This window comes from Asterias rubens, chromosome 9 (genome assembly GCF_902459465.1).
Source record: "Asterias rubens chromosome 9, eAstRub1.3, whole genome shotgun sequence".
In the NCBI taxonomy this organism is placed as follows: domain Eukaryota; kingdom Metazoa; phylum Echinodermata; class Asteroidea; order Forcipulatida; family Asteriidae; genus Asterias; species Asterias rubens.
Window position 1 is genome coordinate 11,462,738 of NC_047070.1, and position 16,593 is coordinate 11,479,330.

Genomic DNA, 16,593 nt, shown 5'->3' on the forward strand with positions numbered 1-16,593 from the left:
GTTTTGCTCTTAGATAGAGTTACTTGCCTGCTTACAATGTCATTTCATATGTGTCCCCTTATCGGAATTTTGTTGTATTGCTCTATAACCATTTTGATGTATAGACTTGCTTTTTTTACGTATATCTTTATATGTGTGTTTTTCTGTGTATGTCTATGCTTGTTTGCCTTTTTAAATTGTTTAGTGTTTTGTATTATCTTCTGTGCTTTTTTGTATGCCCCCTCTTGCCTTAATGTATTTTTTAGGGTTTTAGGAGACATACGCCGTTTGGCGACAGTTATTTTTTTAACTTTTATGCTCTCCTGGGCACCCCACTGTTGTTTTACTTTGTTTTCTTAGATATTTTTAATGTATGTACATGTGCTTGTAAGTGTGATTGCCCGAATAAATATTATTATTATTATTATTATCATGATGATCAAAATGTGCATTTATGTATTCTTCCGTACGTTGCTCGGGTTGGACTGATAGGGCAAGATGATTGGTGATGCTTGCTCTATCCTCAGTTTCTTCAAATGGCATTTACAGCTGCCTCCAGTGTTTTGGCAGCAGCCAATGCAGATTCAGCTTCACCTTCTTCCTGCACCAATGTGTCAATGCGTGCACGATCCACCTTCATCTCGATTTGACGCCTGGTGTAATCAGCTTTCGTGCGTGCGGCCTCTGCTTTAGTACGCGCCTCTACTGCAGCCAAGCTGATGTGTGACCTGGTTGAACATCGTGAAGATGAGGATGATCCGGGTTTGTATTCTGAAAGTATCTCCCAGTTCTGAGAAACTCTTGGAGGAGATGACAGTTTGATAGTAGTGTTGCAGGGAACCACCAGTTAATGAAGATGCTCTTGTTGAGAAGCTAATCTTTTCACTCTTCTGACCTCACTAAGTCGAGTACCTGACGAAATTAGTCAGAGGCTAAACACTATTCCACTGTCAGACTGTCATTTGTTTCTTTATTGGAACCAGTATGAAACTGTAATAAACAAAAATAAAACATACATTTAGTTATAAAGCATAACGTGAAGGAAGCCTTAAAAAATAAAAAAGCTGACATAGAATGGGTAAAGTCACAAAAAAGACCCTAAATCCATGCTGAAATACGAAACATAAGATCTGCCCAGTTTCCAGACAAACGTTGAACGTGTAGTGCCTTCGCAAGCACACATGGTAAAAAAGTACATGTAAAGCGCACATGTAGCCGATTTTGGCAACAACAGTTTTATGGAAAGTAAACTAGCCTGAAAACCCTAATAAATCGAGCGAGCTAGACAAGGAAAGATTTATAATAAGACAGAATGAACAACTTACAGATTGTGCTTGATCCAAGGGAAAAAACAAGGATATTCGGGCTCAAAACTGCAGAATTAGACGAAGGCTTTATAACGGGAAAATGATAGATGCGAGTAAAAATAATGATCACTTGAGGGCGCTATCTAAAAAGGCGAGAGGCCTTTTAAGTTCTCTGGGCAAGACAATTATATTCAAACCGAGGTCACGCATGAAAAATCACGCCAACTCGTGCAGATAAATCACAAAGGAAACTTATTATATTGAGTGACCTGCGGGTAGACAGCACTTGCTGTCAATAACAGCACTTGCTTTTGTAACACTGTACTCAGCAACAAAGGGCCCATAATACAATGTATTAGTGTCAATGGTCGATTCTGAACTGATTTTGTTCGTTGTTTTGGGGCATGAATAAGATAACACCATTTGACCTTTTCCCTTGCAAGTTTTGCGCTGTTTGTAGACGAACTCAGAGAGGAGTTCTAACAACAAACATATGACATAAACATGAAAGATAGAATACAGACAGACACAATTTGGCAGATAGTTCCAGAGTACAGATCATGAGGGGTAATCTCTCAATGACTGAGTTATGGTGCTTCTGTGATTCACTGGGTTTTTAGTTTTCTTTTTTAGGAACACCCAGGCATGAGAATCTTCCGGTTTAAACCGGAATTCCGTTTTATTTTCTTTCAAAATTGTGGTCTCCGAGTTCGATGTGAATTTGCTATAAAATTCGGGGGTAGGTTTTTGGGGGTATACATTTGGATTTCTCTAATCCCTCTTCTCTAGTCAGACAATGTAAGTTTACCTTTGTAATTGTTATTATCGCGGATCCCCACACGTCGTTCATGAAATACCGGCACCTAAACAATAAATTGCCGTCCAGCAGCTGGCCCAATTTACGGCTTGTTGTCTTCCTGGCATTGCGCATGCATGCAGCAGCAGCGACAGATGTATAAACTTGCCTCATTCCTTGCTTCGTTTATAGTGGTACGGTTCAATAATGTTTGCGTGTAATGCGCTTGCTGCTGCAGCAAAGATAACACGTGTGGAGACTTTTGAAAGTCTACTGAAAAAACAATGCACGTGTTTGCACCATTTGTACTATGTTCTGTGTACTGTGTACTACGAACCAATGAGCGGCGCGGCACGAATCTGAGATCGCCGGCAGGCCATGGTAAACTGGTACCTGTTATTGCCTCACAACCAGCGAAAGATATATTGGGAACCAACGAACACACTGTACGGTCCGGACGACGTGCTTTCTTCATTGGTTCTATTTCTATGTTGGGGTCTAATCTCAACCTCGCTCTCGCTAAATATATAGGCCTATATATCCTCTGCTTACCAGTTTTCACGCTATTATGCCTTTTTCTTTGAATTGGAAAAAAAATAATGATGCCATATATCAACCGATGCCCTAATTATCTTCATTTGTTAATATTAAGTATGCAAACATGTATTAAAACTTGATGAACATTGAAATGTTCTAAACCACACACCGATCTTCGATGACTTCAACTGGCTCCATTTGTTTTGAGTTTTTCCAGTTTTCACGGCAAACGAGAAAGTATGGTTTCCCGGTGAAGCCATACATCGAAGAAACATCTGCAGTGACTACAAGTGTTCTTTGAGACTCTGTGTATGACTGTATAGCCAGCAGTTGCCTTCATTTTATTCAAAATATTTTTTATAATAAATTTTTAAAATTACCATGGAAACTTGCAAAAAATAAAAAAATATAAAAATATAAAAAGTGTGAATAATTACTGGCTTCGAAATCTGATTTTTATTGATTTTTTTTATATTTTTTTTCTTAATATTTATAATAAAGCGTATAAATAAACAGTGATAATTGAATCAACAAGCTGATGTTTAAATTTTAATATTAATAATAGTATTGATATGAGGGTTACAAAATAAAAATCTCAAAAAATATTAGAAAATGATATAAGGCACATGGCTTCTTTTAAAGCCTCGGTATTTTTTTTCCAGAATGCTCAGCAAAATATTCAGTCACATGATTTGATCATTGTGAATTGTGAATTGAAATAGTGTTTGATGAAACGTTTTCGGTGGGCAAATATTTTTATATGGCCTCAACATTATGACATATTTTTGTACCTTGTAGAAATGCCTAAAATACCAAACTTTTTGCATTTACGAGAGTAAATAACCAGTGGAGCCTTACATGTTCCTAAGTTTTGGTCAAGGGAGAGGAGACTCTTTGCTTGGCAAATAAAACCACACAATATCTATCTACGGACTGTTTACATCGCGCACAGAGAGGTAAAAGATTTGCCATGATTTTAGGGACACCTCGAAAACAGGACCTCCTATGATATATTATAAAATGTGCGTCGCCGACGGATCGTTAAATTCACAAACATTTAATTGCAAAAGAATTTCTTTTACACAACCGAATTTCAAATCAAGAACCTATAAAAATGGTTGTTGGTGAGAAAAAAAGCATTTTCAAGGGCAGAAATAAGGGATAAGATCGTCAAAAAAATAAAAATATTATTACTATTATTTTTTTTCCCCTTTCTTTTTCCGGAATTGTAACAAAATCGCAGGCGAACCCAAAATTGTTTGAATTGTTTGAGCTTTACATTCCTTATTTTCCCTTAAACCTATTATAAAAAAAAAAAAAGAAGGAAAAATCACACAAAAGTAGCTCACTTCTACCTGGAAAAATAGGTGTCAGAAATGCATCAGAGACCACCACAGAGCTTCTAAAATACCCAGAGCTCCCAGGGCCCTTAAGCGGGCCATGGACCCCGGCCGTAAGGCACTTCGCGCATAAAAATGATGGATTATTGACATTTCCAATCAACTGAATTTTTTCTGTTTTTTTATCATCACCCATTCTCATGCCTGACACCACAAGTCAGAGAGATTATGGTCATGTAGTGATTACCAAAGACCCTAGTTGAAAAAAAACCCACATTGTCATTACAATGAAACAGATCAAAGTTTAAATCCAGTTTAAATCCTAGCTAATTTGTCTTATTTTTGACTGCGTGAGGGCGTATGCGGACCAGTTTCACTTAATAAAGAAGATGTCAACAAACATGTTTTTGTAATTTTTTGGTTTATTATGTTTCATGGTTATTGATGTATTTCGTCATTAATGCAAACAAACTACATACACTGTACATGTAGTCAGTTGAAATAAGATGAACTGTAAGTCACGCGGCAAATAATACGGTCAATTGGAAATTTTAATTTCTTGCCTGTGATATGCTGTATTCTATTGTATCTTCCCTGTATGATGTTAAAAGACCTTTTCAACAGCTTATTCGTGGGTTTGCCTGACACCCAGATTCGGCAAAGAATTTCATTTAAAGTTCTTTTCTAAACTTATATAGCCATTCATGGTTTAGCACCAATGTATATTCAAGAATTCATAACCATGAAATCACTCTCTCAACCAACCTACTGTCTTAGGTGATCGGGCATTTGTATACGCTGCTCTGAATCTTTGGAATATTCTCCCTCCTTGCATTAGACAGTCTTGTTCACTTAATGTATTTAAATCAAAGTTAAAAACCCATTTGTTTACTTCATAAATCCCATCTAATTAATTCTTGCTTTGTTTGTGTATTTAATTTTTTTATATTTGTTGTATTCCTTGTAAAGCGTAGTAGAATATATTTATATAGGTCACTGTGCAATATTATACACATAATGAATGTTTATGAGTGCAATGGTGCGAATATGTTCATGAGTTGAAAGATGGAATGTTCTATTCAACGAGGCGGAGCCGAGTTGAATGGAACATTCCAGCTTTCAACGAATGAAAAACATTCATTATTTGTTTTATATAACATCCAAGTAGATCTTTGTCATTTTGATTAGAAGATACAACTTTCAAAACAAACAAAGCGTAGGCCTACAATTTTTAATTGTGAAATTACACCCGTTTCTCTTTTGGTCGGCCTGTTGGATTCAACAGTCACAATGTGCGTTCTGTTCAGCTATTTTGAGACACGCAGAAGCCGAATGCTAGTAATTTTACTGATATGCCTTGCAGTAACACTGCGTTACCAAAGACATGCGCACGCAGTGATGTTTTTACTAAGCTTTTTCGTTCCATCCGAAAAGTACTATTGCACGCAGCGTGCAATAGCACTTTTCGGATGGAACGAAAAAACACAGTGAGTGACTCAGCCTGCAATGGTACTTTTATTTGCTATCACGTGACGGACAATCCTGCAATCAAATGGCAAGGATCTGCTTGGGTGTTATATAAAAATGTCTGTATTATTATTGTTATTACTATTTCCATTGATAGCCACTATTTCTCCAGCTCACTTCAAAAAATTGATAGCACTTTGCATCATGAATAGTTTCTTTTGTCCTGGATGTTAAAAAAACCCTCAAATGTGTAGATGTGCCTATAGAAGTCATGATTTGAGTAGCCCTTTGTGTTTACTACTGCATAAAGTTTGGTTCAAGTGAGTTTCAATTCTAAACTGGGTGCGTTCGTTTAGCTTCCCTGGGTCTCCCCTGCGGTGCCCACTCGGGTGAGCCCCTGACAAGAGCTTAACGAACGACCACTCACCGCTCTCTTAGTGATGTCGTTTACCTAGGGCCAGCCCTCAAGTGACCCACTCCACAAGCAGGGCACTGGGGGCTGACCTGGGTGAGCCTCTGGCATGACGTCAAAAGCTATTCAAACGCACCAGAGCAGACCGGGGATGACCCAGGGAAGCTAAACGAACGCACCCACTGTACATGTATATGTAACTCACTCATAAAGTTTTTAAACCCAAGAGCAACATTATTATGAAAGTATTTTCCACTATAGACCTCTTGCATGCACGTCACACGCTGCGACTGTGCCACGCTCACCAATTTGGTGGTCAGTAGGTTAACGTGTAAACGGACCCTTCATCACCATAAAATTGCGCACTTCACTGAATAACACATCGTGACATTGCCCGCCAATATGGCGCATCTAAGATTATTCTGATGATGACGTCAGGTGAATTGGGTCATTATTGTACATGTTGATTTTAAATCATGCTATCCACTGTATTGTGCAGATCATTAAGTGTGAGGATACACTAGAACTTGTGATGTCTACTGCAAGTGATGTGCTGGATATAAATGCTTCCATAATATACACTGCAATGGGAGGACAGTTAACAAATGCCGAGTTGATCAGGTAATTGTATACAAAAATAAGAAATAAACCACAAGAGAAACTGACTGGGTAAATGTTAAATAACTTAAAGGCCGGCTACAGAATGCTCAGAAATACAGTAGTTGTTACATTTTTGTAATAGAGGCAGTCCATAGGAAACAGAAAAGAACATAATGAGTTGCTTACCTTACGTTAAAACATGGTGGAAAAAAGAAATTCTCAGAAAGCATTCCAAACCAAAATTCTGAAAACCGTCAGGTCAAACAAACCCATGCTACAAATGAATTGTGACTTCATCGGCGCTATTTCATGTAGCCTATTTGATGTTGAAAAACGTGCCCTGAAGTGGCCAAAGCTGAAGAACTGTGCACAATCCTTATTGGGAAAAAGTGGTCAATGACGTCAAGGGGTCATTGCATATCATTATCTAAAAAATCTGTGCATTTACTAAATGCAAATTTTGAGAGTAAAATTGTTATTAACTGGTATCTACTATGCCTATTTGGCCATAAAAAGGTAATAGTTGAAAAATTGAGATCATCCTGTAGCCGCTGTTTAAGGTTGAACAAAGACATAATGTAGCTGAAGTGGTAGATTAATTGGTGCTCTACCAACTGATGAACATCTATCCCAAATGTTGCAGTCTCCCTAATTTGTCAATATCTTTTTGGGGTGCCAAAGATCACTCCTAGTGAAGCGATAGGAGAGGGATCATGTCAAGAGGATGCAACTTGTTATTTCAAATATCAAGTAATAATCACGGTCTCTAGTCAAATTTTCTCTGCTAATTAAGACATGTATGAAATCAAACACTTTTTTTTGTTTCAACACATACACTCTGTCTATGTCAACTTTTGGTTTGCACAGGAAGCCAGATCAATTCGGTTGACTCAAACTCACACTCTGTTGATAAAAAACACTGGAGCTAGTGTGCTTGAACGATTCCATGACACACCAAAAGAAGAGTAACAACGACAGTATGAAAGTTAACAGCACACTTCTTGTCTATTCAACCCCATTGGTCTGAATATCCGAGAAGAATGATTTTAAAACAACTGTCTTGTCTGTCCCTTTTCCACATAAATGTCCCCCCTTTTAGTCTGCTTCATTTACAAATTAAATAATTTCTCTTTCTTCCCAACTTTGATTTTGTCTGTCGTACCAGTACATGTATTTCCAATCTCTTGTGATTTTTAAACAATCTACATTTACCCTTTCCTTTCCTCATTTTTTCTGCTCTCTCTATTTGTTTATTTCCATTTGACTGCTTCTGCTACACCAGTGCAGTTTATTTGTTTATGTGCGTTTTGTTTTCTTTTACCGTTCAACAAAGACTCAGCTAGGATCAACATGTCGGGCAATTTGTTGTTTGCAAAAATTACATGTACATTCATTGTATCTCTTCTTGTCTGTAAGTGCTATTGGGAACACCTGCCTGAAGGTACTTGGATAGAGGTGATATAAAAAGGTTTCGATAATCTCTAAAAAATTTGGGGTGGTTCTGAAAATAGTCTAGACCAAATTTCAAAAAAGGGCTCTACATTACATTGTAGTAAAAATTTGTTACCCATCCGACTTACTTCACTTGGGGTGCTGATTCAAAAAATCAGGGATACTGAGCCGTTTTTAGATTAAAGGGGTCTTATCAACAAATTACAAACAACAATGAATAAAAACACAACATTTTTTATTAAAAACTTAGCTGTATTTGTAAATCGATGTTACTGAAAAATATCATTTAACATTACTTGGCCATGTATAGGGATAACTAGATCCAAACATTAAGTTATTTATGTGAAGGCACTGATTAAAGGTGCATTTTTGTCAGCAGTTAAAAATGCTTAAGTGCAAAAATCATGCAACATTTTGAAGTTTTTCAGTTTGATCACAAAATATATACCATAACTACATGTAACCCAATGTATACAAAAATACTGTATGGAAACAAAAAGTATGAAGTATTTTGGCTCTCATCCCTGTGACCCAAGATTAATTTCTACGAGAGAAAATAAAGAATTATTACACAACACATTACAACTCAATTGAATACATTCATTGTCCAATGGAGAAAAACACTATCATGTAGTCTTAATGGCGTATTATCAACAGGGAAAACTGAAAAGAAAACACATGTTACAATGCCATAATGTTAATGTGAAATTCCTATGAATTTGGTTACATGACAAAAATGCCTCAATGGAATCGACTCTAGGGTCAAAGCACTCTTAAACTTATATTTCCCCAAATCAAATACTGTTTATCGTAGATGGTATCACAATGGTACTGAAATCAAACTGAAACACGTTGTAGTCTATATTGTTTAAAGGCACTAGACACGTTCGGTAAATGTCAAAGACCAGTGTTCTCACTTGATGTTTCCCGTCATAAGAATAAAATAACAAGCCTGTGAAAATTGGGGCTCAATTGGACATCAAAGAAAGAAAATGAAGTAAGAAAAAACACCTGTGTTGGATGAATTTGTGTGCTTTCAGATAGGAGTAAAAGACTTCTAGCTAGAAAAACATGCAAAACATGCAAACCATGGGGTAAATAATTGTAAACGAAATCCTTCAAAATCAATTTTTCTTTAAAATGGAAAGATAATTTCTTTAAAATGGAAAGATTATTTCAAGCCATAATTGTTCTGCGCCTCGGAATAGTCTTTTAATATTTGAGTGAGAAATTACTTCTTTCTCAAAAACAACGTTACTTCAGAGGGAGTCGTTTCCCACATTGTTATTTAAGTTGATATTTGTGTTGAGTAATTACCAAATGTTGTTCTGCGCCTCGGAATAGTCTTTTAATATTTGAGTGAGAAATTACCTCTTTCTCAAAAACAACGTTACTTCAGAGGGAGTCGTTTCCCACAATGTTATTTAAGTTAATGTTTATACCTGACCTATACCCGAGTACCTGGCTTGTATGGTATCTAGGGATACCTGACCTATACCCGAGTACCTGGCTTGTATGGTATCTAGGGATACCTGACCTATACCCGAGTACCTGGCTTGTATGGTATCTAGGGATACCTGACCTATACCCGAGTACCTGGCTTGTATGGTATCTTTACAACATATCTACGGAACTACAGCACAACCTGACTGTGTTGTGCCTGACTGTGTTGTTTCCATCAGTATGCTCTGATCATCTTCTGGAGAAAGCTGTGTTTTAATATCCATTTATTTAATAGTGCTAATATGAAAATCACTTTATTTGTTTTGATTTAGAGATGATGAGATTCTGTACATTTCTCAAGGAGAACCATTTATTGGTAAGATCATTGTAAAGTTATTGTGATTTGTCAAAATGGCTTACAAATTGCATATTGACATTTGAATTTGATAAAGAAGAAAATACGACTGGCATCCTGTGGTTGAACCTTTCTTTGGAAACACTATAAGACACTGCTCGGATTGTTCTGACAATCCTTTTGTCAAGATGGTCTTAGGGTCGTCCATGAGTGTAAGGGTTATCCTGTTTCCTTAAATACGTGTTTATGTACCTTTTATTGTAAATATGATGCATTTTTTGAGGTTTTGTTGAAATAAATATTAAACAATATACAATGAAACAAGTTCTTGGCCAAGTTATTATTTATTATGCAACTTTTAATGTTAGCTGGGAGTTTTTACTGTTGACTGAGAAGAATGCAGTAGTGCTTATAATGACATAGTTGATTCATTTAAAGTAACTGAACTCTATGAAATAATATTAATAAAAATAATGAACAAATTATATAGCACCCATCCATAAATGGGCGCTGGGCGCTGAACAACCCATTGAATTCACTTTGTTTCCAAACAGAATGGGGAATGATGGACAAACACTCAACATGTAGGACAAATTGAAACCATCTGCATTTAAAACTACTTTGTAATGTTTACATGACAACAACAGTTGGGTGGTCACCTGTTGTCTTCCCCCCCCCCCAACACATCCAAACGATGCTGCACGGCTAATTGATAAAGCCAATAAAAACAACAGTCTTTCAGTCCCTGCACTGGCTTCCCTTTTAAACAAACAATTCAAGTTCAATTCAAAGTTATCCTTGTTTTTAAAGTCAGAAATGCTCTTCAGGACCATATTTCTAATTCATATTTCTTTTCTAAGTTAGAATAATTGTTGTTATATTCTTTGTAAGTTGTTTTAGTTGTTTACCAATTATATTTGTTGTCAACAGATCCTAAAGCTAGTTGTTACACTCAAGCTGCTGGGGCTTGTACTGGGCAGAGTACATTAGCAACTCATAATGACTGGGTGACACTCAACGTTGGGGGTAGACACTTCTCAACTACACGGTAATCAACATGCAAAGTTTTTTGGCTCATTTTTTCCTTTGTCTTTATTTGATTTTTTCTTCTTTTTAGAGTTGTGTTGAATATATTTCTTTAACATGAAAAGGTTGACCTTAAAGGAATTGTGTGATTTAAAATGAAACAAAGAAGCCGTGTTGTGTGCTTGTAAGCCATAAGACATGTAGTCTTGTTTTTCAGTTACAGTTTTTAGTTTAAAATGTCATAGGCCCCCTTAAATGTATTCTTAAAGGCACTGGACACCTAATTGGTAATTTTGATTTGATTTGATTTGAAATGGTTAATTAAAGTAAAAAACTGTTTCACAGCCAGTAGGCTGAATTACATGATTTGTATTAGTTAAAAAATATTCAAATGTATTATAGAAATTACAATAAAAACAAACAAATAATGCATAGGCAGTGGAACAGAAAAATGAACGTGGGGATCCCCAAGGAAAACAAGATTTTTACAAGAGCACTTAAAATAAAACAAGGTAAAATAAGGGCACACCGCTGTGAACGACCCAAAACAATGCAATTAAGTAGATTTAATAATAATAAAAAAAAAACAATAAAAATTTTAATAATACGCGTGAGATAAGGAACTTGACTGTTTTAAACCATTCAGCTCTACAGCGATGTATAGTATGCTTTGTTGAACTCCGAGTTTGGTGAATTCTTACGTTTCTTCGGTGTAGCAAATGACGGAGGCTTGTTAGTGAATTTTGCATGGATTATGCAAAAGAAAGGCACGATTGAAAGCACCTGCTCTCCCAGGTAGGGAGCTGACAAGACAGTGCTTGAGCGCTTGTTCATATTGACTATAGTTGGTATCAAGTATAATCCTGCCTGCTCGCTTCTGTGTCCACTCATGGCTTATACACTGCTCCTTTGTTAGACCTCAAGATCAGACAACAGTCAGCATACTCCAGGACTAGCCTGACAATCGTCATGTAGTAAGTCAGACGGTCGCCTCGTGGAAAAGTTGTCTAAATTGAGAGAATGAAGACATATTGATGACTTTTGGAAGGTTTAATGATGGACGCAATATGCGCATTCAGTTCCTAGCAATTTAACGGTGTTATGTTGAATGATGACCTCTTTTTTCCCAAAGGAAACGTTCATTGTTGCGCACTTGTTCAGGTTTAGTTGTATTTGTTCCTGTCTGACCAATCATAGGGTAACCAGATAGTATCAGGCAACATTGAATGAGCTGATGCATGGCGAGTCTCTACCACTGTTGGGTTGTTCACGTGTCTGAGAACGTGAAGAGCATTAGCTGCATCACCAGTGGGCAGCATCATGTTGGTGTCTTTACCACATAGAGCATCTTTGATGAGCAACAGAAAAAGTATAGGTCCCAATTTAGTTCCTTGGGGAACACCGGCTGTTGTTGACTGCCACACAGACTTCACACTTTTTGTACTTCACCCATTGTCTGCAATCTGTTAAAAAGTTTGCGAATTATGTTACCAGACTGACGTCAAGTTTGACCAACTTGGATATTGCGATTTCGTGGTCAATGCCATTAAATGCTTTGATGAAGTCAGTAAGGAGGACCGTCGACTCGTATGACATGAAAGAAACTCGAGGGGTCTCGCGAAACATTTACAATTTAAAACAGGATCATTAAGAATTAATTAAAGGAAGATCAGCGTATCGACTCTGACAAATACCAGCAGGTTCAGGTTAAGGTTCAGGTTTATTTTCCATACCATGTATACATGTACAATGTAAGGGAAAAACTAATTAAAGAACTTTATAACAGTATGGTGAGGTCGCAGACAGAAAGCCTAGGCTTGTGCAGGGTCTGGCCTCTACAAAAAGAAGAATATAAATAGTAAGTTACAATCATGAGTTTTTGAAAATAGATAAATAAGCAATTCAATATGAAGTTTATTTATTGAATAATTTAATTTAATAACTAAACATTAAGTGTTTGTGAATAAACACGGAGCTGTTCCGTGTTGTTTTGCTTGGATTATGTGCTTCATTGCCCAAGGAATCTATAACTGAAAAAAGGTTTCAAAAAAGTTGTGTAGCTCTTGATATAAGGTCACACTTCCCGGTTGACCCGTAAGTAAAGGTCAACATGGGCTCACAGCTACCAAAGACTAATTTGCAATGCCAAGGAGTCTATAACTGAAAAAGGTCAACATGGGGGTCACCGTTTTCTTAAGTTAATATTTATTGCCTAAAAGTCTATAACTGAAGTTTGAACATTGGCTTTGTACTTTTTAAGATATGGGCCCACTTCCGGTTGACCCGGAAGTAAAGGTCAACATGGGGTCAAAGTTGTTTCAAACTAATCTTGAATGCCCAAGGAGTCTATAACTGAAAAAAAGTTTGATAATCGGTTGTGTAGTTCTTGAGATGGTCCCACTTCCGGTTGACCCGGAAGTAGAGGTCAACTTGGGGTCACTGTTTTTCATAGTTTATTTTTAATGCATAGGAGTCTAAAACTGAAAAAAAGTTGAATATCTCTCGTATAGTACTTTAGAGATGGTCCCACTTCCGGTTGACCAGGAAGTAGGGGTCAACTTGAGGTCACGGTTTTCAAAGTTAATATTTTTAATTAATCTCCATCCCCCAAGGAGTCTTTAACAACAAACAGTTGAAAAATCGACCGTACAGTTCTTGAGATATGATGCTGCAAAGATTTCCTAATTAAATATGCAAATGAGGGTCACGTGGTTAATTAATAAAGAATTTTAATATTTTTTATGATAGGAATTAAGCTAAACATCCTAAAGCGTCCATTTGATATTATTATACGTGTTTAAAAACACAAAATAATTTGTAGGATACATCTTTCCTACTCCTTTCCTACTCCTGCTCTTATGGAACATTTCAATTGCACGATTTCTGCACCGTAATGTCTGTATCTGACTCTGTATTTGTATGTGTACGTCGCAGAGGCCAAAACTGTCATAAAATGTCAAACTTCACCTATAGAACACGGCCCAGTTTTATGGCTCTGTCTGCTTCAACCAAACTCTGCCCATTTATTATACAACCACCATTCTCCACTTACTGTGCAAGCGCTGAAATATCTGTGCAAGTTCAAAGCAAAGTTTCCCCGCGCAAAAATATCCCTGCTAAGCTGTGAAATATAAATAATATCTGCATTTCTGAAGTGTCAATTCTTTGCTTACGCAGTGAAGCAGAGTCAAATTGGACCAGTCTCACAATATTTCCCCTCATGTACTAACAATCTTTTCTGACTTTTACATGTTTGAAGTGTAGGCCTTACCAAACCTACTTACAGGGCAAAATTTCATGGTTCTCATAACCACCAAAGTCTGCGCTTACGATCACCATTTTCCGCTTACTGTGCAAGCGCGGAATATAATGTGCGAGCTTGGAAGCACACAAACAAAAGAAATCCCTGCTAAGCTGTCTATTTCGCTTGACGTAAGCACAGAATTCACTGCTTCTGCTAAGCACTGATCTTTTTCATTAAGCAAGTTCCCATCATGATAGGCCTGGGTGACTAGTGAAATTTACTACTCAACTAGTAGCACCTCAACTTAACTACGACACTTGTCGAGATACAATACGGATTCTCAAGATTTGTGCCGCTATGTGCCGCAAGGGCAATATTAATTATGTTGCGAGTAGTAGTAAGCAACACAACTGGTTCACCAAACAGGTAGTCGGGACAAATTTTGTAGTCAATGTGTGGACACGATTATAACGGAGTAGAGAAAAACAGTAGTCGCGACTCAAATAATAATTTGTAGTCGCGACTTTAACACTAAAGCACACTAGTCGCCCCGGCCTACTTTTGTCACAAGTAAAGCACGGTTCCTGCGAATGCAAATCAAATTTTTAAGTCACTGTTTTCGCAGTGAAAGTTTCGCAGGAGTTGAGCACAATTAGTCAACTGTAGCAAATTTTTTGATGCGAATTGTGACGCTCAAGAACACATTCCCTGCTAAGCTGTTTAATACGCTTAGCGTAAGCACAATTCCCTGATTACGTAAGCGCTGCGATTCTTTCCTTTAAAAGCCATTGGACCGGGACCAAACTACATATAGCTTTTAAATTACAAAAAGCAGCTGAACCATGCCTCATGTTCAAGTTGTGAATCCAGGTATTCTGCTGAAGTTCTGCAATTTTGTAAAGCAAAATGTTTTGCCTGTTTATTATAAGCAGCTCTATAAAACGGAGCCACTCAACCACCAGAGAAACGTCAGTATAATAAAATCTCTGCTTTTGTATTCCTGTCAAAGAGTTTTTGTTTGTCATGGTCTTATTTCCGAAAATAACGCGAAATACTGGAATTAGTTTAGGCAAAGTCCCCGGCGCAAACAAGGTGACTTTACCCGTAAATCGTTCCAAATCCCGGGCGGTCTATTTTCGTCGTCCACGCTCGTCGCCTGAAATGAACCCGGTCCACGACGCACCATGCTCAGGCTTGTCAAATGTTGGGAACAAGTTTAGACGTGTGCTAGTCGATGACCTTAAGAAATCTATGTATATTGAACAAAAAAACGCAATAACATCGGTGTCACAAAGTGAATTAGTTTGAGAAATTACTATTTTGTACAAAGTTAAGTTTGCGTTACAGAGTAACAAGATGTTGGGGTTTTATGGCCAATGGGCCCGTAAAGTTCGTAGACTTCATTTTTATGAATGAGAGTTACGTAAGGTTGATAGAATCGTCTGTGATTGGCTGTAATTTATATGGGGCCAGTAGTGCTTCTGTTTCGATGATGCACTCCTTTTGGTAACAATACATTGAAGTCACAGGGTACACCTTTTTGCGGGTTTCAAAAATCTTTCGTCTGGAGAAAATATTAATTGAGTGGGCACTGGAGATCAGAGGAGAGGATGTTGTATTTGCCAGCCTCGAATGTGAAGAGCCAGTTATTGAGAACTGAGCTGTTTCCAGATTAAATTCTGTGTATCATATTGATTGAGCAATTGAGTGCTCCGAGAGCGTCAAGTACAGCCTAAATAATATTGTGTCAACTGATCATTAAAAGCAGTTTCATTGGCGTACTATACTACTTTATGCCAGGATCGAAAGAACCACCTGTAAGTAATCATATTTTGTTGTGTTTAATAATTTAATTTGAGGAAGTATTTGTTTGATTAAGATATTGAGATCAAGTTATTTGGAGTTTGTGCTTAACGATGAAATTTCCTTTAAAACAAAGTTTTGGAGCTTTTATTTTGTTAATATTGTCAAAACGATTAGTGTTTACCAAACATTCGTAGACTTATGGTTGAAACTAAGTGAGTAGCGTTTTCCAAGCATTAAGATGTCGCCTTTCGATAGCAGTTTTTGTATATAATATTGCAGAGGTTATAAGGTGTTATTATGTGTACTTTCCAGGGTCCCAATCTGGGAGAAGAAACCCCACTATATTACCCGTGAAGGGAGAACCGCACATGGTGGAAGAGAGAGATAGATGTATATAAACCGGAAGGACGAAACGAAAGAGTTGTTATAGACGGGAAGGACTTGGTGTTCGGCGGGCCTGGTGCCGACACCCCACGTGACGCACCCCAAACAAACACTACGGGTGGAGCCTCCGTGTGGTGACAACGTCTAAGCAGATTGTGTTATTATTGCTCTCGTGTATAAATAATAATTATTGTGTTGTAAATAGGGAGATTTGTAAATAAATGTAAATAGTTTCATTCGTAAATGAATTTGTGGATATTGCGTGTGATTGACCCTCTCCTGTGTGTGTATCAAACAAAACTACCGAAGGTTATGTCTCGTTTTTGCTAAATTCCAATTCCGGGATGTGACAATCGGTCGTAAATGGGATGAGGACTTTGTCAAGTTAACAATTTTACAATTTTGACTATTCAAATCAAGTTTTACGCCGTACCTATGATCTTTG

At 37.3% G+C, this 16,593-nt stretch overlaps 1 protein-coding gene across 5 annotated transcripts in view; it reads left to right on the forward strand.

Annotated features, from left to right (window-relative positions):
- Nucleotides 1–16,593, forward strand: part of LOC117295043 (BTB/POZ domain-containing protein KCTD9-like) — a 77,273-nt gene that overhangs the window by 16,753 nt on the left and 43,927 nt on the right. For 4 of the 5 annotated variants that reach the window (XR_004519620.1, XM_033777614.1, XM_033777615.1 and 1 more), the window contains exons 4-6: nucleotides 6,338–6,459; nucleotides 9,666–9,709; nucleotides 10,619–10,736. Coding sequence is in view for 4 of the 5 variants with exons in the window: in XM_033777614.1 (XP_033633505.1) it covers nucleotides 6,338–6,459; nucleotides 9,666–9,709; nucleotides 10,619–10,736 (284 nt within the window). In the remaining variant the exon portion in view is untranslated. The remainder of the gene's footprint in view (nucleotides 1–6,337; nucleotides 6,460–9,665; nucleotides 9,710–10,618; nucleotides 10,737–16,593) is intronic. The other variant, XM_033777613.1, reaches the window with a different exon arrangement.